The 26462-nt window shown below is 42.3% G+C and overlaps 1 protein-coding gene across 3 annotated transcripts in view; it reads left to right on the top strand.

Annotated features, from left to right (window-relative positions):
- The window catches only part of acana (aggrecan a), a 108724-nt gene that overhangs the window by 59677 nt on the left and 22585 nt on the right, over positions 1-26462 (top strand). For all 3 annotated transcript variants that reach the window (XM_073032557.1, XM_073032556.1, XM_073032558.1), the window contains exons 9-13: positions 924-1051; positions 4420-4713; positions 8716-9087; positions 11489-14347; positions 22814-22927. In XM_073032557.1, coding sequence (XP_072888658.1) covers positions 924-1051; positions 4420-4713; positions 8716-9087; positions 11489-14347; positions 22814-22927 — 3767 coding nt within the window. The remainder of the gene's footprint in view (positions 1-923; positions 1052-4419; positions 4714-8715; positions 9088-11488; positions 14348-22813; positions 22928-26462) is intronic.

Below are 26462 nucleotides of genomic sequence, written 5' to 3'. Positions count from 1 at the left end.
TGATAATACTTCATAAAGAAAAAAAACGAACTTGACTCTAAACTAGAGATGGATATCTTCTTATAAAAGAGGCTTAGTGAATGAGGAACTTCTTCTCTCAAGCTAAAATTGTCTGTGAATATCTACAGTTTTATACATCTTCTTTACCATGATGCCTGGGTCCTTTCCTTCCTGGCACGAGCCTTTACAAATAGGACATAGAGACCTAATTAGTCCCTAACAACACCCCCAGCACCTCAAGAGTACCCATTAACAGTACCCTCATCCTGAATCATCGACATGATATTCCAGCAATGTGTCAGGGGTTAGAAGCCAAAGATCTAAATTTAACTACATTCTTCTGAAACCTCACAGATTACCAGTCTTAATAGGCATCTAAAACATCTATAGAACAGAAAAAGACTTTGCCAATAATTGTGCCCTTCACTTTGGCCTGGCTACAGTGGGCCTTCCCATCTGACGAAGGGTCTCGGCCCAAAATGTCGACAGTGCTTCTCCCTATAGATGCTGCCTGGCCTGCTGTGTTCCACCAGCATTTTGTGTGTGTTGCTTGGACTTCCCATCTATACTGGGTTGTCCTCTCCCAGCATTTATTGCCTATTCCTAAAGACAGTCATGATCCTCCACTTTAAGTTGTTGCAGTCCACATTTCTACAACACCAGTGGCATAGAACAGCAAAAAAAAATGTAGATCTTTGTTTTTTAATGAAACGAAACTGACGACACAGAAATAACTTCCGCACTCACCTTCCTCCCAGCTTTGATCACTTTCATGCCATAATGTTCTCAATCAAAAGATCCCCCGAAGTAAGTTATCCAAGTTGCCGACTAACTGGCCTTTCTGTTCTTTCTTTGTCCGCAGAATTGTTATTACTTAGGGATAACATTGTAAAGTTTGCTTATCTCAAACTCCTTGTTCTTAGGTACCCAATGGCTGACCCTCGTGATCGTTGCTTTGGTGACAAAGGCGGCTTTCCGGGTGTAAGGAGTTACGGTGTTCGCAGTCCGGAAGAAACTTACGATGTCTACTGCTACATTGAAGCTCTAAACGGTACAGTATGCAGATTTACCTGGGGACCATAGTGCCAACCCCTTTGTCATCCTATTGATCACCCCCCCCCACCCCAACATAAGAGGTAAAAGCAGAGATTCTAGTTAAAAACAAAAAAACTGTTAGAAATACTCAGCAAGTCAGGCAGCTTATGTGGGATGTGGTATATTGAGAAGTATAGCTTGGGTGACCCCAAGCTTAATGTAGAGGTCATCGATACAAGTACGAAAGATAAGGAGTTTGAATTTCATGGTTTGCAGACCTACAGAAGATGTGTAAGAAACAGTAAATGATGTGTGGATGCCAAAATTATTGCCATAAAACATTTAGAATTCATTTGAACAATAGTGAAAAATTCAACTTTGTTGCAATGCCCTCAAGGCTCAAAGTAAATTTATTATCAAAATATATATACGTCACTATATACAACCCTGAGATTAATTTTCTTGTAGACAAACTCAATAGATCCGTAATAGAATAACAACCATCACAGAATCAATATAAGACTGCACCAACTCGGGCATTCAACCGATGTCAAAAGAAAAAAAATAACAATAATAAATAAATAATAGATAGATAGATAGATAGATAAGCAATATATTGGGAGCATGAGATAAGAAGCCACTGAAAGTGAATCCATGGGTTGTGGAAACATTTCAATGATGGGGCAAGTGAAATTCAGTGAAGTTATCTCCTTTGGTTCAAGAATCTGATGGCTGAGGGGTAATAACTGTTCCTGAACCTGGTGGTATGAGTCCTGAGGCTACTGTATCTCCTTCCTGATGACAGCAGTGAGTGGGGGTCCCTGCTGATGGAGGCTGCTTTCCTGCTTGGTGTAGATGTGCTCAATGGTGGGGCGGCCTTTATCCATGATGGACTGGCCCATATCCATTACTTTTCGTAGGATTTTCAGTTCTTTACATCATTTTCATCTTCATTTAGCTATTTTCATTCGTTCATAGGCATAGGCAATCATGGCCTTTCCATGAGCAAAATTGTTCTTGGCAAATTTTCCTGCAGAGCTTATTTGTCATTTCCTTCTTCTGGGCAGTGTCTTTACGAGATGGGTGACCCAAGCCATTATCAATATTCTTCAGAGATTCTCTACATGATGTCAGTGGTTGCATAGCCAGGACTTGTGATATGCACCAATTGCTTATACAAACATCCACCACCTGCTCCCGTGGCTTTGTGTGACCCTAACCAGGGGGTAAGCAGATGTACACCTTGCCCAAGGCTGACCTGTAGGCTAGCGGAGGGAAGGAGTACTTTATACCTCTTTTGGTAGAGATGTATCTCCATTCCGCCACCTGTATATTCATTTAAGGGATGTGGGATCAGGCAGCACTTAATTGCTCATTCCAAGTTGCCTTTGAGAAGGTGGTGGTGCCCTTCCTTCTTGAACCACTGTGGTCCTTGAGGTGAGGGTATACACTTCAAAGTCAAAGTAAAATGTATTATCAGAGTCTCTACATGTCATCACATACAACCCTGAGATTCTTTCTCTGCGCACATACTTTGCAAATCTATAGAACAGTAATTGTAAACAGGATCAATGGACAGCAAACTGTGCAAATGCAGATATTTTTAAAAAAGCAATAAATAATGAGCATGAAATAATGGGATAAAAGAGTCCTTAAATGAGTGCAGTTATCCCTTTTGTTCAAAGGCCTGATGATTGAAGGGTAATAACTGTTCTTGAACCTGGTGTGCAAATCCTGAGGCACCTGTACCTTCTACCTGATGGCAGCAGCGAGAAAAGAGCATGGCCTGGGTCGTGAGGATCTTTGATAATGGATGCTGCTTTCCTATACCAATGATTCATGTAGATGTGCTCGATGGTTGGGAGGGTTTTACCCATGATGTACTGGGACAAATCCATTACCTTTTACAGGATTTTCCACTCAAAGGCATTGGTGTTCCCTTACCAGGCCATAATGCTGCCAGTCAGCACACTTTCCACCACACACTGATTGAAGTTTGCCAAGGTTTTTGATGACATGCTCAATCTCCACAGACTCCTGAGGAAGTAGAGGCGTTAATGCTGTTATGCTGTTATTATATTATGAATGTGTGATGTTGTTAGGGAGAGACTCCCAGGATTTTGACCCAGCAACAATGAAGGAACTAGAAACAGGGAAATGTTTACAGAGTAAACTTGAGGCCAATAATGAGAAGGTGACAGGTTTAATATTTTATATTAAGCAGATATATTTCATCTCAACTCATAAAATAAAGGATTAAATTATCCTCCTCGGCATCAAAGAGGCACAGCTAAATCTTATCATATAAGGAGAGATCCAACAACCTTATAACAAACTAATTTGTTTTTTTAATGGTTATCATAGATGTTGGCATGAACTTAGGACCTGAGTTATAGGAGAAGGTTGAGTAGGTTAGGATTTTATTTCCATGGAGCAGAGGAGAACAAAGGGAGATTTGATAGAGATGTACAGAATTCTGAGGGGTACAGACAGGGTGAATGCAAACAGGCCTTTTATACTGAGATTGGGTAAGACTACAACTAGAGGTCATAGGTTAAGGGTAAAAGGTGAAATGTTTAAGGGGAACCTGAGGGGGGGAATTTCTTCAGAGAGTGGTGCGAGTGCAGAACGGGCTATCAGCGGAAGCAGTGGATGCCGGTTCGGCAGCAACTTTTAAGAGAAGTTTGGATAAATACAACGATGGGAGGGGTATGGTGAGCTTTGGTCCAGGTATGGGCCAGTGGGATCAGACAGGAAAACAGTTCTATGTGGATTAGATGGTCTGAAGTTCCTGTTTCGGTGCTGTCGTGCTCTATGGCTTTATGACCCTATAGAGTGCTGAAGCTGTAGAGTGGTAGGCACATAAGACACCACCTGACTTGAAGTGTACAATAAAGCCTTCTAATGATGAATAGACAGATGGTGTTAAGGTGTCAAAACAGTATTATTCCAGAGGTCCTAAATAATAATCTCTATGCTAATAAATTGGTTAAATGTAATGACAATGATATATTTTTTATTCTTAACACTTTATTTTTTCTTCTTATTATTGATATATCACTTAGCTTTGTTAATCAGTTATTTGCTAATTTAATTCCTTATTGTACATAATGACATATTGACTTAATGTATCTTTTTTTGTTAATCTTCAATAATAATTAATAAAATGGATTTTTTTTTTAAAAGACAATTATAAAAAAATTATACTTTATTAAAGTAAAAGATGATACCACCATATAACCTGTCCACTTAAACTTTAAAAAGCTCTTGAAAATTTTGTGAATGCTATTTCCAAAATTATACTATATATTTAAAAGTTAAAATGAGTCTTTATACAAAACAATGGCATCATTAAGTTTGTGTCACTCTGCCGGCTTTTCACAGGGAAGGTATTCCACGCAACTGTGGCAGATGGATTCACTTACGAGGAAGCAGTTGACTACTGTCTCAGCCATAACGCGAAGATAGCCAGCACTGGCCAGTTGTACGTGGCGTGGAAACAGGGCATGGACAGGTGCCGAGCAGGCTGGCTGTCAGACGGCAGTGTTAGGTACCCCATCCAAACTCCAAGACCGTACTGCGGCAGCGGGCAAGCTGGAGTGAGAACGGTGTACCTGAACCTGGATCAGACCGGATACCCTGACGCAGAGTCACGCTACGATGTCTACTGCTTTAGAGGTATGTAGGAAGGAAGTGCCTTTCCATTTCCTAAACATGTGGAAGATGAAGCAGTTGTGGGATTGGGGCAGTATAACCCCACCCATCTTCAGTGAATGAAGACACAAGAGACTGCAGATGCTGGATTCTGGAACGACAAGCAGTCTGCTCGAGGAACTCAGCAGGCCGAGCAGCATCTGTGGAGGGGAAAGGAATCGGCTGAGTTTCGGGCCAAAACGCTGCTTCAGGACTGATGCAGGGTTTCAACCCAAATCAATTCCCCCACAGCTGCTGCTTGATCTACTGGGTTCCTCTAGTAGGCTGCTTACCATTTAACGAGGACTCATCTCCAAGGGAGCTGATACAGATTTTATTCAGTCTGCATGTATTCCTGAAAGATAAACCATAAATTGCAAAATGGCTCTACAAGGATGCTTGGTGTGCAAATGGCAAAATGTTACAATCAAACTGGTAGAGCTGTCTTCAGAGGTCAGACCCAGACTGCACAACTATGAAGTATACTATGAGTATACGTTGCTTGTGACTGGAACATTGTACAGTCTGCTTTACACAAGAATCTGACCCTCAGGACCAGTGCCTTGTAACAAGTCTCTGAGAACCGAAGGAGCAAATTTAGCTCCCTTTCTATCCCAATTTATGTTGGCATCTGAGTGAGCCTGACACTAAATTTGTGAGCCTAAAGTCCTGAAGTATTTTTATTAGTGCTATAAAAATCATTAAAAAAGAAAGAAAATTTGAGGTTTAAGCTTCAAATACAATTAAAATTAATGTAGTCAATATACTTATTACACTGGTAAAGCAGTCTACACCGTCAAAGAATGTTTCTTTGACTTGTCATTAATGTTTCCTTCTGCTAAGGTATACAAATTCATAATAGACCACCAAAATACGTTCTTTGCGAAAGTTTATCCTCATCTACATGTTTTATATTTGAGTGTAGCCTGCATCAATTATCAAATATAAAGCAGTAGGATAAACTTTAGGAAAGAACGTATATTGGTATTCTATCATAAATTTACTGTCACTAAAAGACACTGTTTATTTGGAATTGTTTATTTATTTGTCTGTTTATTAAGATTCAGCACTGAATACGCCCTTCCAGTCTTCCAAACCACACAGCCCAGTCATCTCCCAATTTATCCCTCGCCTAATCACAGGACAACTTACAATGACTAATTAACCTACCAACCAGTACATCTCCGGAGCATCCGGAGGAAACCCACGCAGTCACGGGGAGAATGTACAAACTCATTACAAGCAGCGGCTGGAATTGAACCCGGGTCACTGGTACTGTAAAGCATTGTGCTAACACTACACAACCATGCCATAAGCAAAAATGTACACTATTTATAGTAGTATATTATAAATTTATATACTGTCACTGAAGGAGACTGTCTATGTGGAATTATATGATGCATAAGGAATCTATGATGCTGGCAAAAAAAATGCTCAATTAACTCAGGTATTCAACATGATAGTAATAAACAAAACACAAGAACAGAGTCATTGGGAGCTGAGTAATCCACATAGCTCCACAGACTTACTCTGCCATTAAATAAGATTGCAGGCCTTGGCTTTGCCTACAGTTTTCTGCCTTTTTCCCAAGTGTCTGTCAAATTTTCAACAGTCCAAAATTCCGTTACATTCAATTACTCAGTCACTACAGCTTATTGTGTAGAGGATTCCAAAGATTCACGTCCCTCTAACAGAAGAATTCCTCCTTAACTCAGTCTTAAATAGGCATCTCCTTATCTTGAGAAACTGCACCCTATTTCTGCGTTGTTCTCTAGGGAAAGCATCCTCTCAGAATGTGCATTTCTGAGCCCCAAAGAATCAGAATCAGTAGCAGGTTTACTATCACTCACATATTGTGGTGAACTACATATACCTGTCTGGACACCCCCCCCCCCCCCCCCCCCCCGCTGACTGCTCCTGTGGCTCCTCCCACAGACCCCCTGCTGACTGCTCCTGTGGCTCCTCCCACAGACCCCTGCTGACTGCTCCTGTGACTCCTCCCACAGACCCCCTGCTGACTGCTCCTGTGGCTCCTCCCACAGACCCCTGCTGACTGCTCCTGTGACTCCTCCCACAGACCCCCTGCTGACTGCTCCTGTGACTCCTCCCACAGACCCCCTGCTGACTGCTCCTGTGACTCCTCCCACAGACCCCCTGCTGACTGCTCCTGTGGCTCCTCCCACAGACCCCTGCTGACTGCTCCTGTGGCTCCTCCCACAGACCCCCTGCTGACTGCTCCTGTGACTCCTCCCACAGACCCCCTGCTGACTGCTCCTGTGGCTCCTCCCACAGACCCCTGCTGACTGCTCCTGTGGCTCCTCCCACAGACCCCTGCTGACTGCTCCTGTGGCTCCTCCCACAGACCCCTGCTGACTGCTCCTGTGGCTCCTCCCACAGACCCCTGCTGACTGCTCCTGTGGCTCCTCCCACAGACCCCTGCTGACTGCTCCTGTGGCTCCTCCCACAGACCCCCTGCTGACTGCTCCTGTGGCTCCTCCCACAGACCCCCTGCTGACTGCTCCTGTGGCTCCTCCCACAGACCCCTGCTGACTGCTCCTGTGGCTCCTCCCACAGACCCCTGCTGACTGCTCCTGTGGCTCCTCCCACAGACCCCTGCTGACTGCTCCTGTGGCTCCTCCCACAGACCCCCGCTGACTCCTCCTGTGGCTCCTCCCACAGACCCCTGCTGACTCCTCCTGTGGCTCCTCCCACAGACCCCCGCTGACTGCTCCTGTGGCTCCTCCCACAGACCCCTGCTGACTTTTCTTGTGGCTCCTCCCACAGACCCCCGCTGACTGCTCCTGTGGCTCCTCCCACAGACCCCTGCTGACTGCTCCTGTGGCTCCTCCCACAGACCCCTGCTGACTGCTCCTGTGGCTCCTCCCACAGACCCCTGCTGACTGCTCCTGTGGCTCCTCCCACAGACCCCTGCTGACTGCTCCTGTGGCTCCTCCCACAGACCCCTGCTGACTCCTCCTGTGGCTCCTCCCACAGACCCCTGCTGACTGCTCCTGTGGCTCCTCCCACAGACCCCGGTATAAAGGCGATTGGGGGCTGAGCCCTGCCCTCATTCTCCAGGATGTAGTATGGTGGTCAATTGCTGCTTGTTCTTTCTTCCAGTCAATAAAAGCCTATATCTTGCCTCACGTCTCAGAGAGTTATTGATGGTGCATCACATATGTCGTGAAATTCCTTGTTTCGCGGCAGCAGTACAGTGCAAGACATAAAAGTTACTAAATAATGTGAAAGATAAATAACAGGGTAAAAGATGAATAATGAAGTATTATTATTTTAGGTATTATAAGTTTAAAGGATTCAAGGAGATGACTTCTCAGTTTTTAAAATCCAATATGTATACGTTTGCTCAACCATTCTTCATATAACAAATTCATCTCAGCAATCAGCCTAGTAAACAAGTTTCTCCAATGTAAGTATATCCTCTCTTGAACAGAGAGAACACACCTGTGTACATCATTCCTGATTTCTCACTCAAAAAGATAAAAACAGCATGAAAAGGCTTTACACGAGGAAATCTGCAGATGCTGGAAATTCAAGCAACACACACAAAATGCGGTGTACCACCAGCATTTTGTATGAAAAGGCTTTATCTGAATTATGAAGCCTTATGAGAGATGTCGGCCATGGACCTAAAGATTCAAGAGCTGAAAGGAAGCGAGGGCATAAACTGAGAGGCAGTAGTTAACTGTGGTTAGTGACCAGCTATGATCGAAAGCAACTTCTCCCAAGATTCATTCTCTTCTTCTCCCATAATGTTGGTACAGAATTAGCAGAATCATCAGAGGAAAGGTGTAAGCAACTTTGTCACCCATTACAGGATGTTGAAGTGTGAGATTGGGAAATCACCTTGGAAAGTTTCCATTGTACTTTTTGGCATTTTCTCACAGGCAAGAGCTTTTATTTTACAGTAATATTTTAAATGAATCTTCAGAATAAAATGATTTTGTTGATTTCTTTAATATGTTCCAGATGCCATAACTCCCGTGGTGATGAAGAAGCCCGAGGTCGAGATGCTGACGGTACCTGTGGTCCCAGTGAGTGAAGTCACACAGACTCCTGTGATAGAGCTCGAGGTAGCCAGGACTGTGAGGCCAGAGGAAGCCGAGCTAGGCAAAACCGATGTATTTGTCAAGGAGACTACTGAGCAGCCCACCATCACAATCGGTGTGATTGAAGAGACCATAGCAACCCAGGTGGTGCCTCGGGTGGAGATACGACCTCCTGAATTATCTACAGTATTCCAAATTTCTGAGGCCACCACTGAATCCATCCCAGATCTATATACCATAACCGAAGAGGATAAGGAACTGTTTCCCACTGCAATGCCTACAGTAGAGCCTGGTGAGTTTGTTGACAAGAAGGCAGGAAATTGTTACTGACTGACGCTGACAACCAAGCAACCAAATATTAGAGCAACTGAACTTTTTCCCATTAAAAAGCTGCAAATTATATATTTATAAATTTATCCCTTCATTTCTAAAGATGCCAGGTGGCATTATGTTAATAACTGGAGAGAAACGTGACTGAGAAATCATTGAAGACATTCACAGTTTTTACAGGAGAGACCTATTTTTATAACAGAGAGGACTGTATCACTGGGGGAACAGATTTAAGGTAATGGGCGAAGGGAGATGACTCTTTCTACTCACTGATGGTGGGCATCTGAAACTCATTGTGTTTAAGATGAGCACTTGGCATGTTCTAACCTATGGGCCAAGAAACAGATTGACATAATCAGTTTGTTATTTATTGAGAAACAGTGCACAGTGGGCCCTTCACACCATCCAGCAACTCCCGATTTAATGCTAGGACAGTCACAGGAAAATCTACAGTGACTAATTAACCTACCAACTAGTACATCTTTGGACTGTGGGAGGCAACCTGAGCACCCGGTGGAAAGCCACAGGGAGAACGCACAAAGCTTTTTACAGGCAGCAGCGGGAATTGAACCTGGGTCACCGGTACTGTGAAGCGTTGTGCTAACCACTGCACTATCGTACCATCCCATGCAGTTAGCATGGATATAGTGGGTTAAATCACCTTCTCTTAGATGATTTACAATGATTGCCAAGTTATGATACTAAGAGAGAACCTTGCATTACATTGGGAGACAAAGAATTGAGTGATTGGGCCTGGCTTTAGGCTTGCAGTGACACAGGTTCAGTCTCGGCCTTGGTACTGTCTGTGTGGTGCCTTCACACTATTACAGCTGTGTTTGTATTTCCCCTTTGTGCTCCGGTTTCCTCTCAGTTTACAGACATGTAGCTTGCTGCACTATTGGGCTGTTGTAAATTACCCCTACTGTAGGCAGGTGATAGAGAAATCCAGAGGGGTGGGGGGTGCAATTTGATGGACCCATATGAGATAGAAATGGGGAAGTGAGAGAGATTATCTGAGAGCTGGCATAGATTCGATGGGCTGAATGGCTTACTTTGTCATAAGAAAATATGATAAAATAGAATAACAACTTTTCAAAGGCAGTTGTATGGACAAATGAATAAGAAAGGTTCAGAGGTTCAATTTCACATCAGAGAACGTATACAGTATGCAACCTGAAATTCTTACTCTTCAAAGACATCCATGAAACAAAAAAACCAAAGGAATAAAGGACAGTATTTCAGCCCCAAAGTCCCTCACTACCTTCCCACACGCAAGCAGCAGCAGAAGCATCGACCCTCACCCTCTCCCTCCCGCCACTTGCAACGGCAGAAACACTGAAGCCCCCTCCAACCAGGCAAGCAATAGCCAAAGTCCCCAACTTGATCTAGAGTCCATCAAAAACTTCAGTCCAGGATCCAGTACTTTGGTATCTCGGATAGGCTCTTTCTCACCAGTGAGGGAGAAAGAGAAGAGAGTTTGCTCCTGCAACAGCGAGAGCTTGCTGTTCCGCGCCACTTCTCCAGGGCCCCCCTCCCCCACCAGCTCGAGGGCCGACAGGCTCTCGTTCACCATCAAAAGAGAGAGGGTCAGTCGAGTATAGGGGCCGTCTTCCGACAGCAGTACACACCACCTGCCGTCCCGATGTTTCAGTCTCCCACGGCACTTCAATTAGCAGCATCAGCAATGAAGTGGGTCATCCACAGGACCACACCGCAAAGGTGCACATCTTCCAGCCTGCTCCAGGTTTCGAAAGGCATGGACCAAATATGGGCAAAAATGGGACTGGCTTGGGTAGATATCTTGGTTGGCATGGATGAGTTGGGCCAAAGGATTTGTTCCCAAACTATTTAACTTCACTGTTGAGCGCAGTATAGAAATTATACTGCGTAGTTCTATAACTTGCCAATGAACTGTTGCCCAGGTTTCATTGAATATTCTGGCTCAACGGCAGCTGAAAATGAAAGGTCATCCACATGGTCAAAGCAATGATCTTGTCAGCTGTTCATTGCCCTCCAACAATGCTGCTTGACCTTCAGACTTTCTCCAGCAGGTCAAGCAGCCTCTAAACATGAGTGCTGCCAGAACATTCAAACATGCTTTGTTCTTCATTTTCCTATGTTTCCCTCAGCTCTCTGATAGTTTTGTGGAGAGCATGGAGCCAGACACATGGTCCAGGAATGATGCATTATAAGTTCTGCAAACTCTGTTCAAGCAGCCCATTTTTTGAAATAACAGAGGCATACAGGATGTGGGATCTATGGCAAGAGAGAATGTTCAGAGGCAAAAGGGCCCAAAGTGCTGTCTAAGTAAAAACTGAATACTGTACGCTATCTCTAAGTTCCTTTTTTATGTTTTCTTTCAGGATCTGCTGACGTAACACCTGTACCAGAAGCTGAAGTGAGCGGGGAACCTTCTGGATTACCGGATATTAGTGGAGAACCTTCTGGAATTCCAGAAATAAGTGGTGAACCTTCTGGAATACCAGATATTAGTGGAGAACCTTCTGGAATACCAGATGTTAGTGGAGAACCTTCTGGAATTCCAGAAATAAGTGGTGAACCTTCTGGAATACCTGATATTAGTGGAGAACCTTCTGGATTGCCAGATATTAGTGGAGAACCTTCTGGATTACCAGATATTAGTGGAGAACCTTCTGGATTACCTGATATTAGTGGAGAACCTTCTGGAATTCCTGATATTAGTGGAGAACCTTCTGGATTACCTGATATTAGTGGAGAACCTTCTGGAATTCCTGATATTAGTGGAGAACCTTCTGGATTACCAGATATTAGCGGAGAACCTTCTGGATTACCAGATATTAGTGGAGAACCTTCTGGATTACCTGATATTAGTGGAGAACCTTCTGGATTGCCAGATATTAGTGGAGAACCTTCTGGATTACCAGATATTAGTGGAGAACCATCTGGAATACCTGATATTATTGAAGAACCTTCTGGAATACCAGATATTAGTGGGGAACCTTCTGTAATACCCGATATTAGTGGAGAGCCCTCTGGAATACCTGATATAAGTGGAGAACCTTCTGGAATACCTGATATTAGTGGAGAACCTTCTGGAATACCTGATATTAGTGGGGAACCTTCTGGAATACCTGATATTATCGGAGAACCTTCTGGAATACCAGATATTAGCGGAGAACCTTCTGGAATACCTGATATTAGTGGGGAACCTTCTGGAATACCTGATATTATCGGAGAACCTTCTGGAATACCAGATATTAGCGGAGAACCTTCTGGAATACCTGATATTAGTGGTGAACCTGAAATTCCCGAAATTAGTGGGGAACCATCTGGAATACCTGATATTAGTGGAGAACCTTCTGGAATACCTGATATTAGCGGAGAACCTTCTGGAATACCTGATATTAGTGGGGAACCTTCTGGAATACCTGATATTATCGGAGAACCTTCTGGAATACCAGATATTAGTGGAGAACCTTCTGGAATACCTGATATTAGTGGCGAACCTGAAATTCCCGAAATTAGTGGGGAACCAACTGGAATACCTGATATTAGTGGAGAACCTTCTGGAATACCTGACATAAGTGGGGAACCTTCTGGGATATCTGATGTAAGTGGGGAACCTTCTGGAATCCAGGTAATCTTGCTACCTTCAGAAGAGCGGGAATATCCAACAACAGCGACTAAAATTGCTGAAGTTGGGAAAGGGCCAATTGAGGAACATATTTCAAAGATTTCTGATATTAGTGGGGAGCCTTCAGGGATTCCAGAAATAACCGAGGTGCCATCTGGAATTCCAGATGTTAGTGGGGAGCCATCTGGGATTCCTGAAATTATTGAAGAGCCATCTGGAATTCCAGATGTTAGTGGGGAGCCATCTGGGATTCCTGAAATTATTGAGGTGCCATCTGGAATTCCAGATGTTAGTGGGGAGCCATCTGGGATTCCTGAAATTATTGAGGTGCCATCTGGAATTCCAGATGTTAGTGGGGAGCCATCTGGGATTCCTGAAATTATTGAGGTGCCATCTGGAATTCCAGATGTTAGTGGGGAGCCATCTGGGATTCCTGAAATTATTGAGGTGCCATCTGGAATTCCAGACGTAAGTGGGGAGCCATCTGGAATTCTTGAAATAACTGAGGTGCCGTCTGGTATTCCAGACATAAGTGGGGAGCCATCTGGGATTCCTAGAATAATTGAGGTGCCGTCTGGTATTCCAGACATAAGTGGGGAGCCATCTGGGATTCCTATAATAACCGAGGTGCCGTCTGGTATTCCAGACATAAGTGGGGAGCCGTCAGGAATTCCTAGAATAACCGAGGTGCCGTCTGGTATTCCAGACATAAGTGGGGAGCCGTCAGGAATTCCTAGAATAACCGAGGTGCCGTCTGGTATTCCAGACATAAGTGGGGAGCCATCTGGGATTCCAATAATAACCGAGGTGCCGTCTGGTATTCCAGACATAAGTGGGGAGCCATCTGGGATTCCTAGAATAACTGAGGTGCCATCTGGTATTCCAGACATTAGTGCGGAGCCGTCTGGGATTCCAATAATAACCGAGGTGCCGTCTGGCATTCCAGACGTAAGTGGGGAGCCATCTGGGATTCCTAGGATAACCGAGGTGCCGTCTGGTATTCCAGACATAAGTGGGGAGCCGTCTGGGATTCCTAGAATAACCGAGGTGCCGTCTGGTATTCCAGACGTAAGTGGGGAGCCATCTGGGATTCCTAGGATAACCGAGGTGCCGTCTGGTATTCCAGACATAAGTGGGGAGCCGTCTGGGATTCCTAGAATAACCGAGGTGCCGTCTGGTATTCCAGACATAAGTGGGGAGTCATCTGGGATTCCAATTGTAAGCAGGGACTCGGAAGTCAATAGAAAACCACATGAGGTCAGTGTTGAGCCTTCTGAAGTTTCCCAAAGCATTATTGCATCAAGAATTATTGACATAAGTAAAGAACCAGAAGACATTGAAGAACCTTTAGGATCTCCTGAAGTTACCAGCAAATCCCCTGTGGTGACATTGCCTATAACACCTGGTATTACAGATGTTTCATTACCAGAAGAATCTCAACATAAAAAGGATGAGGTTCTTTCAATACCAGTAGACAGTACAACAGCTCAAGAACCTACCAGAACTATGGATATGCTGAAAGTTACTCCAGCCACTCCAGCCCTCATCACGACAGTCCCACCTCAAGTGTCACCCGAAGTAGTGACTGAACCTCTGCCAGATAAAGGTATTAAATATTTTGATTCATATTCTCTTCATCAGGGCTGTTTTAAGAATGACTGGAAGATCGACAGAGCATCCATAGTCAATAGTTAGCTTTACTTTTCCTTTTACTGTATGTCCTGATTACGAGGACAAAATTGTTACCAGGTATGAGTGTACTGGTTTTATTCCCATCCTGACATTCAGTTCCTTGAATTCAATGGTTCCAAATGCAGCAACACCAGAATATTGTCATCAAATCTCTCACCAGTATTTAACCCAGATGAATAGAAACTCATCACTTAATGCATCATAAAATGCACAAAATGCATAAGTAACTAGCCCAGGTGCACTGATAATGCTTCTGGTTCTGGTTATTATTCAAAACACTCTAAAATACAATTCCTCTGAAGTTTGGCACAATTGTCTTCAGTGTATTTAACTGGGAGATACCTCTTAGATCTGGTTGTTTCTTGGGAATTTGTGTTTTGTTTAACTGCCATTAAAGTGGGTCTTTGTTCGAAGTCCAAAGTCAAAGTCAATCACACACACAAGGAAGTCTTTAGATGCTGGAAATCGAAAGCAAGGCATCCAAAGTGCTGGAGGAACTCAGTAGGGCGGGCAGCATCAGTGGAAAAGAGTAAACAGTCAGCATTTCAGAATGAGACGCTTCTTCAGGACTGAGAAGAAAGGGGGAAAATGCCAGAATAAAATGGTGGGGGTGTGGTGAACTACATATACCTGTCTGGACACGCCCCCCTGCTGACTGCTCCTGTGGCTCCTCCCACAGACCCCTGTATAAAGGCGATTGGAGGCACTGCTCCTCCCTCAGTCTCCAGGGTGTTGTGTGATGGTCTCTTGCTGCTGACTGCTCTCTTCCAGCTAATAAAAGCCTATCTCATCTCACGTCTCCGAGAGTTATTGATGGTGCATCGGGGGGGGGGGGGGGGAGGAGAAGGAGGCTAGCTGGAAGGTGAAAGGCATGTGGGAAAAGTCAAGGGCTGGTGAAGAAAGAATCTTGCAGGACAGTGGATCACAGGAGAAAGGGAAGGAGGGGAAGACCCTGGGGGAAGTAATAGGCAGGTGAGAAGAAGTGAAAGGTCAGAGTGGGGAATACAGGAAGTCAAAGTCAAGTTTACTGTCATACAGAACGCACAAGTAGACGTATGCACAGATACAATGAAAAACTTACTTGCAGCAGCATCACAGGCAAATTGCATTGGAGGCTCAATGCTCACAAAAAGACATAAATTAAATTATGCAAAATTAGAAAAGAAAAGAACACAATTAGGATAAAAGATAACAAAGTCTATTGCAGTGCAAAGTGGTCAAGGTGGTCGTAGTATTGCTATGCGGTAGTAATGATTAGGGTTGCATAGGTTGGTTCAAGAACTGAATGCCTGAAGGGAAGTAGCTGCTCTCGATGAGGTGCAATGGTACATGATCTGTAAAATAGACATTGCTAACAACTAGAAGCTGACAAAGCTACTAAGAAAAAGGCAAAAATGCTTCCATTGTTGGTCCATGGGAGTGATCAAGGCCCCCTGATCACCCACAGACTGTAAGATAGCAGCCCATCCATCCCACCTTAGCGTGTTACATGAGGACCAGACCCTAAAGCTAAGAGGACAGTGTCGGAACCCATCTAGGTTCTCTCTCAAAATATTCAGCATAAATTATCAGGGGACTAGCATAATCTTTATATGCTTTGTAAAGGACGTTACCAAAAGAGCAAATCTTTTATCAAAAATCCTTCCCCTATGATTGCACTATCAGGAAGAGATGAGATTTATCCCCGTGGATGTAAGGATTATTCAATGTCCTGATTCACCTCAAGTTTCCATGATTAAATAACTTCTAACCTCTGCCAATCAAGATAGGCCAACTGGTTAATAATTGGGCAGTCCACATGTCAGTTCAAATGCTGTTCTCTTTCAGACCATGAGTTCAGTTAGAGAACTTGAACGCAGATTTGAAAGCAAGGAGATAAAAAGACAGTGTCTGTAAATGTAAATTTGTCTTCTTGTTGGAATTGTTCAGCAGGTTCACTAACGTCCATTAGGGAAAGAAGCCAACCATCTTTACCTGGTCATACATCAATTGTTCTAGCAGTGCCCAGTGGGCAGTACTGAGTCAGAAGGTTGTGAGTTCAAGTCCCACGCTGTGTCATACGCAATCTATGTTGACACTCCAGCACTGAGGGACTGCTGCACTGTCATACATCCTAAGTGTCAGATGATGTTTTATACAATAGCCCTCCTTACCCCCTTGAGTAGATGTAACAGATTCCACCCCTCTGCTTCTCGAAGTAAGCGGTATATTCATTGTTTATTTCTATATGTACTCCTAAATCAGTATCTGAAATATCAGATTACATGGACACTGCTTGCAAAGGAACTCACTGTGTGAAAACTGACCTAACTGAAAATGGGCCCAAATATGCTGCTATTGGCTTAAACAAAACCGAATGCATAGAGATCCGACTGTTGATTAACAAAAAGGATCTATTATCACACTAAAAGAAATAATGTTGCATTCGTACACATTTTTCACAAGCATGTGGCCCATTGCTGTGAAGAGTCGACACTGCTTGAATTTAGATCATTTTCATTAATGTAACATCCATTTCTTTTGGGCAATCATTATGAGGAGCAGGGGTCTGCAATGATTACAATGAATGGCAGAGCATGTTTAGTTCTGAGTTTATGTTCCTAAGATATTAGCAGCTCTAATTCATTTGGTGCATTATGTCTGTGCTGGCCCTCCACAAGAAATACATCATATATCTCCCCCAAAGATGCTTTTTTTTATATATATTAGATATTTAAATACTTTAACTAAAGTTTTTGATAATACAAACTATGAGTTATTTCTACAAAATTCAACTGGTAACTAAACTGAACAGCTTGCTCTGATTTGGTACCACTCCACTTTGGTTGAACTGATGGGCTCAGGCAGATCTTCTTTCTTCATACCATGCAATAACTTTGCCTGCTAATTCCAAAATACACGGTTAGAAGTAATTCCAAGTGAATATTCCAATGGAGAAGATGTTCCAGCCAGAACTTTCCCATGTCAGCTTTCTTGGCAACTCTACTTCAGGGAGAGAGTGAATAGAGACATTGACATGTTTGTCAGCAACTGTGAGACACTCTCTGGACTTTCCTAACTCTTAGTCCACTGCACCTTGGTAGAGTTGCTGCTTCATGGCTTCCTCCCACATCCCAAAGACATGTGGTCACTGTAAGTTGCCCCAGTGTGCAGGTGAGTGAAAGAGTTATCGTATTAGAGACATTTGATAGCGCTGGGCCTGTACTCACTGGAATTTAGAAGAATGAGGGTCGTATCTCATTGAAACCTATCAAATGTTGAAAGGCCTAGATAGAATGAATGTGGAGAGGATGTTTCCTATAGTGGGGAAGTCTAGGACTAGAGGGAACAGCTTCAGTATAATGAGAGATTCATTTAGAACGGAAATGAGGAGGAATTACTTTAGCCAGAGAGTAGTGAATCGTTGGAATCCATTGTCAAAGGCATCTGTGGAGGCCGGGTCATTTGGTGTATTTAAGGCAGAGATTGATAGGTTCTTGATTAGTCCGGGCAAGAAAGGTTACAGGGAGAAGTCAGGAGAATCGAGTTGCAAGGGAAAATGGATCAGCCATGATGAAACGGCAGAGTAGACTGGCTGGACCAAATGGCCTAATTCTGCTCCTATCACTTATAGTCTTATGGTTTTATATATGGGGGAAATTGATGGGAATATGGGGGAGTAAAACATAGAATCACTGTGAATGGATGCCTGAATGTTAGCACAGACTCGGTGGACTGAAAGGCCACTTTACAAGCTCTGTGACTCCACAACTCTTTACTCCACCTCAGGTTAAGAGTCCAACCTCCTGGAATGTATTGGAAGGGATTACTTCCAATGAAAGATTGGAAAGGCTGGAGCAAATTTCCCTCGGTTCCTCCACAAACTCCATTCCTTAGTTATGCTTCTGAATGATTATAATCCCAAAATTGCCTTGTGACATTGCATCATGGTTAAAACAAAAATACTAGTGCTGTCATAAGACCATAAGACATAGGAGCAGAGTTAGGCCATTTGGCCCATCGAGTCTGCTCCGCCATTCTGTCATGTCTGATTTATTATCCCTCTCAAACCCATTCTCCTTCCTTCTTCCCATAAACTTTGACACCCTTACTAATCAAGAACCTAACAACCTCCACTTTAAATATCCCAGTGACTGAGTCTGAGTAAATAATTTGTTTTTGGAGTAGTAATATGCTTCATAAAATACTGACTATAAACCTTTAATTTTTTTAACTGTGTCACAGGATACTAGTAAGAAATGCATGAAGGTATTTACTCAGAATCAGGTTTGATATCCATGGCATTTATTGTGAAATCAAATCTTGTTTTGAAGCAGCAGTACATAATCAAAAGTCATAAATTACAACAAGAAATACATAAGAGAAATTAAATTAAATATATAGTGCAAAAGAGAGCAAAAAATGTGAGGTAATGTGCATAGGCTCATTGTCCATTCCAAGATCTGATGTGAAGAGGAAGAAGCTGTTCCTGAAAAGCTGAGTGTGTGTCTTCAGTCTCCTTGATGGGAGCAATGAGAAGAAGGCATGCCCGGTGTGATGGGGGCCCTTAATGATGATTGGCTCCTTTTTGAGGCATTGCCTTTTGAAGATGTCCTGGATACTGAGGGGGACTAGTACCCATGATGGAGTTGGCTGAGCTTACAACTTCCTGCAGAGTTTTCCATTCCTGTGCAGTGGCACCGCTATACAGGATGGTGATGTAACCAGTTAGGATGTTCTCCACGACATATCTGCAGAAATTTGTGTGTCTTCAGTTACACACCAAGTCTCCTCAAACTCCTAATGAAATATATCTGCTGTTGTACCTTCTTTGTAATTGCATCAATATGTTGGGCCAAGGACAAATCTTCAGAGATGCGGATACGATAGGGTCTTTTAAGAGACTTTTGGATAGGTACATGGAGCTTAGAAAAATAGAGGGCTATAGGTAAGCCTAGTAATTTCTAAGGTAGGGACATGTTCGGCACAACTTTGTGGGCTGAAGGGCCTGTATTGTGCTGTAGGCTTTCTATGTTTCTGTGTTTCTATGACACCCAGAATTTGACATGTAGCTTTGAACTACATACATCAGCATTGAGGGCTTGATGCCAGTTTTGTAAGAATAGTTTCAATCTTAAAGACGGCATTTTTGGTTAAGTAATAAAGTCAGAAAATTCTGGAAATAACCAACGAGGTAAGATGCATGGGAGAAACGGTTAGTGTCTCAGGTCAATGATCTTTCTTCAGAATTGGAAAAAAATCAAATATTGTAGAAAATGAGATGTAGGGGAAAAAAGGGTGTTATGTCAAAGCAATTAATCTAGTGAAAAAGGATCTAGTGCTTTCCGGGTGTATATGACAAATAAACTCTTCTCAGGCTTCCAGCCAGGTACAAATATGGTAATAACTGGCATTTTGATTGCAAACTCTACCATCTTTCATCAGGGTTGATGCCTGGCATGTCTAGCCCATTGGTATTTATACCCCTGTAGTCCATGCCTCCTGATTGGTAGTCTTCATTCAAACAGGTGTCTGTTCTTCTACCTTGTTTACAATCGAATTCCAGTTGTTTCTTCAAGCAAGACTTCCACCTTTGATTTTTTTAAAAATTTCCTCTAGTTTTATTTCAACGGCTTCCATTAACAGGCGGTCCCAACAGGCACTGGTATGGCACAGTAGCTTTGTGCCATCAAAGTCAATCCTATGCCCACTGCAAATGCAATGTCCTGCGACCACCAACTCCTCTGGGTGATCCGAACTGATACTCCTCCTGTGCTATTGGCTGTAGCAGAACATTGCGTTCACAATGGCCTTAGGATTGACTACAATGGAACAAAGCTACTGTGTCTCCATTCCACCATCCACTCGAAACAAATTCAGCAAGTTGAAACACACCTGTTTTCTAAAATTTCCCATTTGCAAGGGAAGGTCATCGACCTGTAACATTAATTTCTATTTTCTCCAAAGAATGCGTTATTTCCTTTTGCTCGTTGGTTGCCAGTCTTTGTGTGTATTTTTTTCATTGATTCTATTGTATTTCTTTGTTCTATGGTGAATGCCTGCAAGAAAGTGAATCTCAGAGTAGTATATGGTGGAATATACATACTTTGATAATAAATTATTTTGAACTTTGAACATTAAAGATGCTGCCTGACCTGCTGAGTATTTCCACTGTCATCTGCTTTGATTTCAGGCTTTCCGCATCTGCGGTTCTTTATCATCCTTTTCACCTCATGTTTACATTCTGGATTAACAAATTTACAGCTGACTTGCTGGCAGTTACCCCATGCTGAGAATAGATACTTGAATGGGGTGCTTGGTCAATTGCTTCTCTGTATAGAAGTTTTTATTATTTATTAAATATTTAATTGGTTTGGATATGCAGAATACTCCTGAGGAATGTGTTTGTGGTTAGCCCTGAATGTTCCTGAGAAAGATCGGAATGAGTTGTTTTTTGCAATCCTTCTGAAGAAAATACTTCCACTTATGTTACTGGATAGGGAGTTTCAGCATTTAAATCTAGCTTCAATGGAGATCACAACCGCCTACACATTGTTCAGCTTTTTCCTTGTAGTCCCACTATTTTATTCTAGTGAACAATCTTTGTTCCCATCTTAAAGCCTTGTGCCAATTTCCTGAAGCATAGTACTGCTGAAAACTTTGGTAGTTCAATCCTGGCCTCAGGTGCAGTTTGCACGTATCCCACTCTGTAAACAGGTGGTTGTCCAATCGATACTCTGGTTTCACCTACGGTATGATTGGTAGGTCAGATAGTCGGCAGATCAATTGACCTCTGTAAAAATTCCCCTAGTTTAGGTGAGGGCAGGAGAATCAGGAGGCAGAGGACCTGAGAAGAGGTTGCAAGGACATAGAGAATGGATTGGACTGATGGGATTGCACTGAGAGCCAGCATAAATTCCATGGACCAAATAGTCTCCTATATGGTTGGGAAATATGGAAAATATTCACTTCTATAGCATACACTGCATGCCCATGGCTATGTTTTCCTCAGACAGTTTCTAGGTTCAGGTCATATCCTGTTCTTTCATCAATGTTGATCGCTTCACTCACACAGAATATTTTCTCACATACTTCTCCAAAGCACTGATCTTTGATTTCTGGATCATCAGGTCATACAACTGCCTAAATTTTATAAAGTTTTATCTGAGAACAGTGTCACCATGCCAACTCAAGACCTGTACATTCTTTATATATCTCCATTAGGCCATAAGACTATAAGAATTGGCCCATTGAGTCTTCTCCGCCATTCCATTATGACTGCTTTATTACCCTCTCAACCCCATTCTCCTGCATTCTCCCCATAACCTTTGACACGTTTACTGATCAAGAACCAATCAATCTTCACTTTAAATATTCCTAATGATATGGGTCATCTGTGGCGATGCATTCCACAGTTTCACCACCTTTAGCTGAATAAATTCCTCTCCACTGTTCTAAGGAGATGACTGATACCATTTTTTTCTATGGAGATTTCCTCCAAGGAAGATGGGCTAGATTAATATTGATTTTTACCTCCCTTAAAGAAATCCATCTTATTTTACCAGAAGTTTGATCACCAGCAGCCTAAGTAAGAATTCCCAAAGTTCCATATTTGAGAATAAGGAGCTACTGTAAAATCCAAACGTGGGATTTGAACTTATAATTTAGGGGGTGGCATTCAAGTGCTTTGTACTGCATTTACTAAGCACTTAACCATTCCAAATTGGGCACGTGTTTAAAAAAATACTTTTTGGAAAATTTCACACAGGCTTTTTAAATGTTTTTAGAGCGTTTGATGTCTCTGGGCGTGTACTCACTGCAGTTTAGATGAATGGGGGGGAGCTCTCATTGGAATCTACCAAATATTGAAAAGCCTAGATAGAGTGGATCTGCAAAGGATGTTTCCTATAGTGGGTAAGTCTACGACAGAGGGTACAGCCTCCGAAAAAAGGATGTCACTTTAGAACAGAGATGTGGAGGAATTTCTTTAGCCGGAGGGTGATGAATCTGTGGAATTCTTTGCCACATACAGATGTGGAGGCCAAGTGGTTGATAGGTTTTTGATTAGTAAAGTCATCAAAGGTCATGGTGGGACACAGGAAAATAAGGTTGAGAGGAATAATAAATCAGCCATAATGGAATGGCAGAGCAGACTCAATGGGCTGAATGGCCTAATTTTGCTCCTACGTCTTGTGGTCTTATGGTCTAATGTAACTGAAGATTTTGATCAACTCATCTTAAAGCAATATCCTGGAAAGAAGCAATTTAATTCATGCACAAGAAGAGACTGTTTGCAGGTGTATTTTAACTTCATTGATGAATAGTTCTTTAGATGTTCAGTATTGCTTGTGTCAATATTAAATATATGTGTCACCCTGTGATTTTAACGGTTTCTCCATAGTTGTCCATGATCTATGCCAAGACAGCGCCTGTGGTCCAGGAACGTGTGTGGTGAGAAACGACAGCTTTGTTTGTAAATGTCCGACCGGATGGATAGGCAAACATTGTGAAATAGGTACGTGAGCCAGTTATTTTGTTATGTAGCCAAATGGGAAGTCCGTTCAATCCCATGCAGGACGGCTTTTCGTGGCATTTAGTTTAAGTTCTATCCAGATGCAATGGCAAGTCCAGCTGGTGGGTAAATGGGATTCGTGTTGATAGATTTATCAGGCAGAAAGAACAAAATGGGCCAAAGGACCTGTTTCAATTCTATGTGACTTTGTGTATCTATAATATTGAACTTTACTAATTGGGCTTGCTTATTGATTGCACTTGATGCACTTTCTCATCTATAAGTGAATGAATTGTGTAGTCAATATTTCTTACCGCTTCTAAACATCAGAGATTCTCCAACTCTGAAGGTATTCATGGATGTAAGTGTGTTCTGAAGGAATCTAGGGTTCTGAGTCTTGAAAGACAGAGACATACAGCACCAGATACAACAAAACCATCTTGTTCTTATATAACATCAGGTGAATTACAAAATCTTGAGAAAATGAGTCACATAAGCACATGACTAAAGTCTTGGTCAAACAGGTAGGTTTTAAGGAGTACATGTAAAGAACAAAGTGGACTGTGGAGTGGGAGTGAGAGGGGAATTTCTTGAGCTTAACAGCCAAAGTCATGCCACCAATGGCCATAAGAATTGAATTCAGAACTGAGTAACATACTGAAATGAAGGAACATGAATATTCTGGAAAGCTGGAGGAGGTTATAGGATGAATAAATAGATGCTAAAGTATTCAATATCTCCAGTGGAATAACCTCGACTTATTCTCACCTTGGCTACAAGACAGTGACACAAAACTATCAACTTCCATTTGCTGAAGAATTCCAGCCTGTTCAAAATGTTTAATGATTACCTCAGATCCTATATTATATCTCTATACCAGGGGTTCCCAACATTTTTTCTGCCCTGGACCCCTACCATTAACCGAGAGGTCTGTGGACCCCAGGTTAGGAAACCCTGCAGTATACCACGTGAAGAGACAGAGTGACAGGGAGGGGAAACAACCTGAATGTACACATTTCCATTATAGATACATTCTGGAATAATTCCAGGATTTCCATATGAACAGTAGGCATTTTAATAACCCTACTGACATACCCTTTGAAAATATTAAGTATTCTCAGACAAAGACAGCCACATTCTCATCTTCATGCATTAAGAAGAGTCTGCAGAGCTCAAAGTAAAATTGCACCATCATTGTACAAGAATAATACCGGATGAAGAAGTCAACAGATATATTCCTAAGGTACTGGACTTGCACCAAGCCTTGTGCCAAGCCCCAGATGGATTAAAGTGAAACGTTCCTAACTCCAAGCTGTGAACCATTAGGTTAGTTCTCAGCACTTGGTTATATTATAAACATTGGGATCACTGGAAGAACAAAAGCAAAAAAGAATCAAAATGATCGTAAGAGAATATCAGTGAAAATAAAATGCATTTGCCAATCATTCTGTTTTGTGTATTTCTATTTACTCCTTCCAAGGGCCATCACTTCATTGGTGTGTTGAAGAATACCAAAACTCTATCTGTTTCTGTCTGGATGTCTGTTGTTCTGAATTAATCTTTTTTATTACCAAAGTTTAATCATTTTGCTTTTCTAAAGTGTAAGCAAGACATGGGTTAATTGTCCAGCTCAACGCAGTTTGTGACTGATTCAGTTCTGCCTTGAGAGATATATTATTCAAGGATCTTGGTGCTGTTCAAAGTTACCATTTCATATTACAAGGTACCATTGGTAGATGGGCTGTTGTCATTCCTTCTCATCACAAACATTCCATTCCCCTCCCATTGACTATAGAAGAGGCTAGCCCCAGAAAACATCACAAGCCAGAGGCCAGACAGTCAGCAAAAGCAGAAGTGGTGAAGAGAGTTTGTGTTTTGCCTGTCATGGTGCTGCTGAGTGTCGCTGTCAACATTGACTTGCTTGGGTAGTTTGAACTTCATACCTTTCATGCTCCTACCACCAATCTTTTTTATTTCCTATTGAATGTGGGTAAGTTGGTGGGCCATAGTACAATTTATTTCAATGTACATAGAACAAACTGCAATTTATTGTTGTGCAAATTAATTAATTGTCTGTTTACTAGATCACTTCACCACACTGGAAGCCAATGTGGTGGTCCAGGGTAAGTGAACCTGGGGAGTTCTCTCCAACCTGTTGCCCTTTGTAAAATGCTCAACACTGGAAATCACCATAACAATCCAACCCAATGGCAAATTTCCCAATAGTTTTCTTGGAAACATTTTACCTGAGAGTTAAATCTCGGGCTCCATATGGACACTAAACAAGGAATAAATATCCAAATAATTAATATAATTATAGAAGCCCCACAGAATCCAGTTTGTTCTTGTTGCTGTAAGTCATCATTTTAAGAGATGTTTGGATGGGCACTTGGGTTAAGGAAGATGGAGAGATAACGGACATTAAGTAGGTAGGAGGGATTAATGATTGAGTTTTTTTTTCACTTTTTAGCTGGTCTGGCACAACATTGTGGGCCAAATGGCCTGCTCCAGTGTTGTACTCTTCAAAGTTCTGTGTTCTGTGTTCCATTCTTGCCAATGCCACTAAAGATATAGCAGCATACACCAACACAGAGCAGGTCCATGACAATAGAACATCTGAGAAAAGGGGTGGAGTGTATTAAAATTTCTATCCCAGCAGCAGCTAAACTACAGGCTAAGACTCTTGGTAATAGCAGCAATTTCTTTACAATGATTTTGCAAGTTGCTGTGTCACAAAATATGCAAATCAAATGGAAACGGCTTAAATTGTTCCAACAACAACACAATAACAGCAGAATTGCATGCAATTGATGACTAACAGTGGTGTTTACTTTGAGTCACAGTTCTCTTTGATCATTCTGGATAGATTTACAAAAACTGCATTGGAAACTCATGAAATAGCAACCTGAATTTTACTGTTTACAAGACTTCTTTAATAGACTGCACCTATTGCAGATTGCAATACCAAAACACTGGTCTGCAGGTACATTGAATACTTAAAAGTCAAAAGGTATGGATACCTAGAATCTCAATAATTCCTGCACTCCCGGCTGATCAGATTGGTGCTATTGAGAATTCAGGAATGATCCTTTTGTGCTTTGCATCACGATGCAATGTTCAGCAAAGCTTTTGTTTAAGAGAGAAGGAGGAATCAGTACTCATCATTTCCAACTTATTTGCGTTGCACACAAGCAGTGCCATGGTATTATTTTCTGCACACCCATTGTACAATGAAGATGAAGGTCTTCTGATGAATGACAGCCTGGAAGCACAGATGAAGTTAGTCTAAAACTGGTGGTTGAAGAATGAAAGTCTAACCTCCATCTTATTTTTAGAAAAAATTTGGGATTCCCCACTGCAATCCGTTTCCTTTGCATTAAGTTATGAAGATGTCTTATATTTGCATCTGGAGATGTTCTTTTACAGGATAAGACATGAAGTTTTGTGTGAAATGGAAATGTGGGTTGCCTGCAGTACCTAATGGTTTCAAACATAAGATTCTATATTGTTGTCAATTCAACTCTAATGCAATTGTCAC

Source organism: Hemitrygon akajei, chromosome 30 (assembly GCF_048418815.1).
Source record: "Hemitrygon akajei chromosome 30, sHemAka1.3, whole genome shotgun sequence".
Classification (NCBI taxonomy): Eukaryota; Metazoa; Chordata; class Chondrichthyes; order Myliobatiformes; family Dasyatidae; genus Hemitrygon; species Hemitrygon akajei.
This window is presented reverse-complemented; position numbering and strand designations above follow the sequence as displayed.